General features: G+C 36.7%; 1 protein-coding gene across 1 annotated transcript; it reads left to right on the top strand.

Moving 5' to 3' along the window:
• The first annotated feature begins 459 nt into the window (after positions 1–459).
• On the top strand, positions 460–8,527 carry DLX5 (distal-less homeobox 5). Its single transcript, XM_073677319.1, has 3 exons — positions 460–1,093; positions 5,180–5,364; positions 7,797–8,527. Exons 1-3 carry the CDS (start codon positions 721–723, stop codon positions 8,127–8,129), a joined length of 891 nt encoding a protein of 296 aa, XP_073533420.1. The 5' UTR covers positions 460–720; the 3' UTR covers positions 8,130–8,527.

Below are 8,527 nucleotides of genomic sequence, written 5' to 3'. Positions count from 1 at the left end.
CTTTAATTTTACTACATTTACTAATATTGCTAGCATTTGTAGTGATTTATCCCTGTTGCTTCTGTTACTAGTAATACTTTTATTCTCTGACTATTACTGTTACATCATTATCATTACCACAATCATCATTATCACCGTTGTTCTTTTTTTTACTAATGTTCTGCAATATTTGATTTTTTTGGCTTTGTGATTTTTTTTTTCTATGTATCACTTGTAAGTCATTGATCCCCTGCTGGGTCATTTCATTTACATTGTGGGTTCAAGGCTGTCACTAGTTTATGTGTATTTCTTCTTGGTACAATTCCCTTTCTTGTTGTTGTAGTTGTTGTGCAGCTTTGTAGCTCTGAACTAGTTGGACGGGTTATAGGGTGTTGCTGTCGCTTGTGATCCTCTGGCCAATGGCACCAGATCCACCCTGCTGTGCGTAAGAGCGCAATTATGGATTAAACCAAGCCTATAGTGAGCCCCAGCCAGCAGAGTCTGCACACTCAGCCAGTCACAGAGTCTCCTCCTGTCTCCCCCTCCTCCTCCTTCTCCTCCTGCTGCTGCTGCTGAGGGATCACTAAGGAAGCCTCCTCTGACTCTCACTCACTATTATAGAGACAGCTCCAGCTTAGGGTATGGAGGCCTGATCCTTACTGTGGAGAGAGACACAGAGACTCCCATCATCACCATCATCATCACCACCATCATTCCTCAGCAGCTGCCTGGCACCAGAGCATGACAGGAGTTTATGAGAGAAGGGTCCCAGCCATCAGAACCAGCGACTTCCACTCTTCTTTCCAGTCTCCCAACATCATGCATCATCCATCCCAGGATTCTCCCACCTTACCTGAGTCCTCAGCCACAGATTCTGGCTACTACAGTCCTGGAGGGGCTGCTGCACACTCTCACCATGGCTACTGCTCACCCACCTCTGCCAGTTATGGGAAGGCTCTCAATGCTTACCAGTACCAGTATCATGGAATGAGTGGATCTGCTGGGAGCTACGCTGCCAAAGCTTATTCAGAGTACAGCTATGGGAGCCCCTACCACCCTCACCACCAGTACAGCGGGGCTTACAACAGGGTGCAGCCCCCAAGCAGCCAGCCAGGTAAGAAGGGGCTCATTTCTGGAGTGTTTGCGCCCAGGGCGCACTTGGCACTGCAGTGAGGCGCTGGCCGTGCCCCCTCCTGGGCTGGGTGTCTGCACTGCTGGCTATTCGTGGCTGCGGTTCTCTCCAGCCATAATGTGTCTCTGTCTCTTCCTTCAAGGTTTTATCTCCGTAACCGAGGCGCCGCCAGTCAGCACCAGAGCAAACCGCAAAAACTATTTCCAAAGAGCAGAAAGAAAACAAAAGCAAGTAGGAAACTCACAGATTGTTCCCAGCAGGGATCCTGGGCGCAGGGGGCAGCAGCAAGTGCGCCCTCCTATTCCTAGCAATGATCCAGAGCAGAGAAGAAAGTAATAAGGTCATATCCACTGCAGGAACACAGGACACAAGGGGCAGCAGCTAAAACTGTACCCCCAAGACTGTACCAAAGATCCAGAGCAGAGCTACCCTACTACCACCCCAGCAGGGATCCAGGGCAGCAACATTGCAACGATCCAGAGTATATAGGGTAGAAATATTCACAGCTCCTTCCCTGGTATTATACCCAGCAGGGATCCACCAGGGCTTTGGGGGCTGTAAGACAAAATGTACCCCAAGTTTATACCAGTGATCCAGAGTAGATAATATACCCAGCAGAGATCCAGGAAATGGGAACAGTATGAGCAACTGTGCCACCAATATATTACTTAGAGATGGTAAAGACCCCCCAAATACTGTACCCACAGATGTGAAACATTATAATAGTCAGATATTATAGGGAAAGAAAATCAGTATTAGGAAATAATAAAATGACTATCTAATATGCATTTGTAGTTCTATCTATGATTTATCTATCTATTGTCTATCTATTTATTATCTATCTAATGTTTCTATCTACTGTATATTTCTATCTATTATCTATCTATCTATCTAATATCTATCTGTTATCTATTTACTGTTTCTATCTATGTTTCTTTCTTTCCATCTCATCTAATGATCCATGCGATATCTACTTCTAGATCTGTTTCTTATCTCTCCATTATTACCTCCTATCTATCCCTTTATCCATCCTATTGTCACACAGACATAATTACCCGTTTTTCTGCTGCTGCTGTTTATATACAGATTAGACCTGTCATTTACGCTCCGTATCTGCAGGGCATTTTTCTGTGCGGGTTCAGGTCTAGGATCTGATCCCATTTTGGGTTATTTCTGGTGCTTTTTCCTGTGGTTTTCTATTATAAATGTTTCAGGGGTCGGTAGTTTAATATCTGCTGACTGCCATTATGGGCTGATATTATAATATTTGGGGTCATTGGGAGTGTATTATAAGAGATTTCGGGGTGGGGTAATATATTATAATATTTAGGAGTGGGGGGGGTCTTGTGGTTTTGGCAGCATTTTCTGGGTTACATTGTATGTATATTAGTCCATGTGTGTTTTGTGAAGCTGATGCTGGGGAAGGGGGGGGGGGGGTTTGTGAATTATAGAGCAGGGGTGTTCTGTATACTGTGGCTTTAGTTTGGGGGGGCAGTGGCAGAGTTTACTGCAGTAGCCCCCCTGGTGTGAGCCGCTGTCTCTGTCTGGCTGGAGCAGGGTGACCGCTGAGTGTGCAGATTACAGGGCAGCCAGTCTGGGGGCTTTGATGTGTGTCTGGCCCGGGCTGGGGTTTCCCTTGGATCCCTCTCTATACACATTAAACAGAGTCTGGTGCCTGCTGCTCCGGCTGCCCAGACTCGCTGACCGCAGCCTCCATTCATCCCTTCTGGGCAGAGCTCCACAGTAGAGCGCTGTGCACACTGCGCCCGGAGCGGCGCGGTAAAGCTTCCATGCAAAACAAAAGCATTCACAACTGTACATGCACTGATATAATAGAGGGCATGACAATAATATGTGCCTTGTGATATAACAACACTGCAATAAAATATAATAGGCTGCTCTGTACAAATGTACCATAAAGCCTCATTATATCATGTAACAGATATATCACATTAATATATACACTAATGTTATAAAGCAAGAGCAGAACCTCTGCTGACAATTAAACAGTCATTTACAACAGTGATATAGATCTCATATAATAATCCCACATCCTAATGATAAGGAGAAAAACAACAATGCTGCAATAAACTGCTCTGATAACAAATAAAATGTCATAAAGATACTTGTCATCTGTACTGTTATGGACTATTCTGAAAAAATATATGTATTAATTAGTACTATAACACGCTGATAAAAAAAAATCCATAAAACAATATGATCTGTACTATAATCTACAAATTAAAAAAAACTATCAATTGGTATATATTAATCTGTACTGTAATATAACATTCAGATAAAACAGCATAAAACAATATAATCTGTACTGTAATATGCTACTCTGAAAAAATATATATATACATTAATTAGTACTGTAATATAACACTGATTAAAAAAAATCATAAACAATATAATGTATTGTAATATACTACTCTAAAAAAATATATACATTAACATATATTAATCTGTACTTGTAATGTACAGATATATATATATAAAATATATATATTATAGATATATATAAAAATATATATATATAAAATATATATATTAATCTGTACTGTAATTTGCCACTCTGATTAAAAAAAACAAAAACAAAACATAAAACAATATAATACTATTCTGTATTGTAATATGCTACCTTAATTAAAAATAAAAAAATAAACATAAAAAAATATAATCTGTACTGTAATATGCAACTTTGAAAACACACACACACATATATATATATATATATATATAATCTTGTTAAAAAACGAAGTATATATAAAACAATATAATCTGTACTGTAAAATACAGCGCTTAAAAAAGCTATAAATTAATATATATTAATATGTACTGCAATATGCTGCTAAAAAAGTAATAATCTGTACACTGTACGATAATACACTAGTGTGCAAAAAATTGTGATACAAAGTCTGGTAAATATTCTGTAAGTGAATGCACATTATAGTAAACTCTCATGTATACTATTATACTATAATGCATAATAATCCTTTTAAAATATAACATACAATTATATATTTTTTATCACTGTACTATAATTTACTATAGAAGCTTACATTGTATTATATAGTTATCCACGCTATGCAACTATACCATAGTGCAAACTGTATGGCATTGCTATAATTTACAGTAGTATGATACTATATATATATATATATATATATATATATATATATATATATATATATATATATATAGTATCATACCAAAATTATAAAATTATAACAATGCAATGCAGTTTGTATTATAATATAATTGCATAGTGTGTATAACTTTATAATGCTCTATATATATGTATTTCAGCATACTGTACAAACAGAGTCAGAATATTATATCTACTTTGCAATAACATACAATAATGTAATAATTATAACAAACCATAGTGTAGAGTATAATACATAAAAGTAGTATGGCTACATAATATATTATAAAAATGTGCTGTTCTGCTTGCAATATGTAATGGACCAGTCTGTGCTATAATATGTTATATTAGTATACATTATGCTAGTAATAGAATATATTAGTTATGTAATCTAGTATATTAGCACAGACTATACTATACCATTTTCTATTAATGCTCATAATCTGTATGTATTAGGTATGTTACTATATTGTACAAAAATGTCAACAGCAAACCATAGAAAACTATAACAATCTACAATGCTACAATGCTATCCTGTAATATTACCAGCTTGCTGCTATAATATATATTGAAATTAACTATACTATATTGTATAGTCTATATAAACCGTGCTGTAGTATAAAACAGCTCACAACATACTATATAATGTGGCAGACACTTCTGTAAAATAGAATAAATTAATGCAATGATACCATGAAGTGAGATGTTCCACCAGACTCTATGAGTGATGTACAATGCTGCCCAGTGCTGTGAGGGGTGGAGAGGACACGACTTGCAGGTTTACTTTTATACCAGTTTTACATCTACATTGGTCTTTTGTGTTATGTTACCTGGTTGCTCCCCATATCCAGTGCTGTCACACTGGAGCTTAATCACTGTATTACAGTCACTTACACACATTTAACCCTTTGCTTCTCCAGAGAAAGAAGTGGCAGAGCCGGAGGTGAGGATGGTGAATGGGAAACCAAAGAAGATTAGAAAACCCCGAACTATCTATTCCAGCTTTCAGCTGGCGGCTCTACAGAGAAGGTTCCAGAAGACCCAGTACCTGGCACTGCCCGAGAGGGCCGAACTGGCCGCCTCCCTGGGCCTCACACAGACACAGGTAAGAGCCTAGCTGAGGGCAGATGGAGCAGAGCTGAGTGTAGCACTCAAGACAGATAGATAGATAGATAGATAGATAGATAGATAGATAGATAGATAGATAGATAGATAGATGGTCCAATACCATGTATATAGAAAAATAAGCAGCACTCCAATCAGATATGCCAAAGGCTTGAGAAAGGTTCTGTTATGGGACCGAAACGTTGACACATGAGCTAATAAAAAGTCGTTTATTTTTTCATATCTGATTGGAGTATTACTTATTTTTCTATATAGATAAATAGATGATAGATGGATAATAGATAGATGATAGATAGATAATAGATAGATGATAGATAGATAATAGATAGATACATAAATAGATAGATAGATAATAGATAGATAGATAATAGATAGAGATAGAGAGATGGATAGATAAATAGATAATAGATATGTGCAAAAATGAAGAGAGGACTCCCAAAATAGAAAATTATACAAATGTAATAGCCCATAGTGGCCGCAACGTTTCGGTCCAACTGAGGACTTTTCTCAACAAGATGTTTGAGAAAGGTCCTCAAATGAACCGAAAGGTTGCCCGTCACTATGGGCTATTACATGTATCTAATTTTCTGTTTTGGGAGCCCTGCCTTAATTTTTGTAAGTATATTGGAGGATTGGTTCATGCCTGGGAGGCTCTGCACCCCTGCCCCCCCCCCCCCCTTTTTTTTTTTGTTGGTGTTGCATTGATTTTTTTTTTTAGTTACATAATATATAGATAGATAGCTAGATAGATAGATAGCTAGATAGATAGATAGATAGATAGATAGATAGATAGATAGATAGATAGATAGATAGATAGATAGATAGATAGATAGGAATGTATTTACCCCTCCTAATATAACAGATACATTACGAATATATATATAACCGTCTGAGATGATTTTCTCATTTAGCTGTTTCCTTAAACAATCAAATCGTAACGATAGATGTGTAAATAGATATCAGATAGGAATAAAAAAACGATATACATTTCCAACAGTTGCTCCCTTTTTATTAGCAGAAGTAAAGGCCTTGTGCATTTAGTATAATGGATGAACAGCCTATGTATAGCCATACACCGGTGTAGTACAGCTGATTTTGTCACTTGGCTTTTTTTGGTGAATGCTGGCAGTTGATGTAAGGTTGCAGGTATCAGGGTGTGCATGTGTGTGCAATAAACTCACTGTGGAGACTGATGATGATGAGTGGAGTCCAGATCCCTCCTGTACACAGTCCTGTGCAGCATCACTGACCCTTTCTCCTGTGTCATCTGCTGCAGCCACCTCTAATCTGCTCAACATGTGTAAAATATTACTGCCTTCTCCCCAATCAGATGTAAATGGCTGAAATCAAAGCTGCGGGTTTGTTACAGATAATTCAAGACAGAAGTTTGTCCAGTACAGGATAATATCATTATTTAAGAATCTGCATCTTCTTTAAGGATGTCTCCAAATTACCTCAAAGAGCAGATGAATTCCATGTATTTTTTATTTTTTTGCAAAAAAAGGAGGGCTTCTGAGTGGTGGGCTCTGCTAGATACAAATGAAGTGGTGTTTGTCAGATGCAGCAACTTGGTCTGGATAGATCCATAGATGGAAGCTTTGTCTAGCTATACCATTGCTAAGATAGGTATATGGGTGAATGATTTTTTATTTTTTTCATTTACAAATAAATAGATCCGTAAATGAATATTACATAGAAAGAAACAATAGGTAGAGACCCATAAATCCTTGAATGGATATTTCATAGATAGCAAGTTAGACCCATAGATGATAGATAGATAGATAGATAGATAGATAGATAGATAGATAGATAGATAGATAGATAGATAGATAGATAGATAATAGAGAGATAGATATATAATAGAGATAGATAATACATCGAAAATTAAACTGATAGATGATAGAGACTCATATATAGATAGCGATATATTAATAGATAGATAAATACACAGAAAAATAAATGACAGATGATAAAGATATTCATAGATAGATAGATGGGATAGATAGGATAGATAGACAGATAGATGATAGATAATACACAGAAAAATAAATGATAGTTGATAAAGAGATTCATAGATAGATAATATATATAGATAATTATACATATCATTTATATTAAATAGATAAATAGATCTATAAATGAATATTACATAGAAAGACAAATAGATAGAAACCCATAGATTTTTTAATGGATATTTCAAAGAAAAAAATGATAGACAAACCGATAGATATTACTTAGATAGACAGAGATATAAATGATAGATGATTTAAATTCATAGATAAATAATACATGAATAGATATTTATATATAGATATTAAATAGATAAATAGATAAAGGAAGGAATATTTTGAAGGACGATAGCTTTGATACTGATGATAAATGTCTCTCATTCCTATTCCTCTTCCGTTATAGGTGAAGATCTGGTTCCAGAATAAAAGATCTAAGATCAAGAAGATCATGAAGAATGGAGAGATGCCCCCAGAGCACAGCCCCAGCTCCAGTGACCCCATGGCCTGCAATTCTCCACAATCCCCTGTGGTATGGGAAACCCAGGGCACTTCCAGATCTCTCAGCCATCACCCCCATGTGCATGGTCACCCCCAGACCTCCAATAACTCCCCTGCATCCACTTACCTGGAGAACCCCAGTGTGTGGTACCCAGCAGCTAACTCTCTAAGTTCCCACTTACAGAACCACAGCTCACTACAGCATCCATTAGCGCTGGCGTCGGGGACTCTGTACTGAGGAGCTCAAAAACTCTTACAATCCTTTTTTTATTATTATTTTTGGTTTTGGACAATCCTCCTCCTGATTCATTGCTATGGGGAAAATACAGACGAATGTATCAGATGGATTTTTTTTTTAAAGCAAAGTATATTGTGTAAAGCTTGTGCATGTAATTTATTGCATTTCAAGAAAACTTATTGGTTCTTTGTTTTTGTATTTTTTATTTTATTTTTACCGATGGACTTTGACTCAATTTGGACACTATTCTCAATGGTGCCTTCAATCTATGACCTCATTTTTTTTCCCAGAGAGACTTTGTTTTTTTTTTTTTAATGTTTATTGTATCCCCTGTAAATAAATGTAGATAGAGGAATTCAGCTGTATATTCTGGTTAAATAAAATTATTTCGACCATGA

Source organism: Phyllobates terribilis, unplaced genomic scaffold (genome assembly GCF_046119375.1).
Source record: "Phyllobates terribilis strain yellow unplaced genomic scaffold, ASM4611937v1 Scaffold_4__5_contigs__length_816908805, whole genome shotgun sequence".
Lineage (NCBI taxonomy): Eukaryota > Metazoa > Chordata > Amphibia > Anura > Dendrobatidae > Phyllobates > Phyllobates terribilis.
This window is presented reverse-complemented; position numbering and strand designations above follow the sequence as displayed.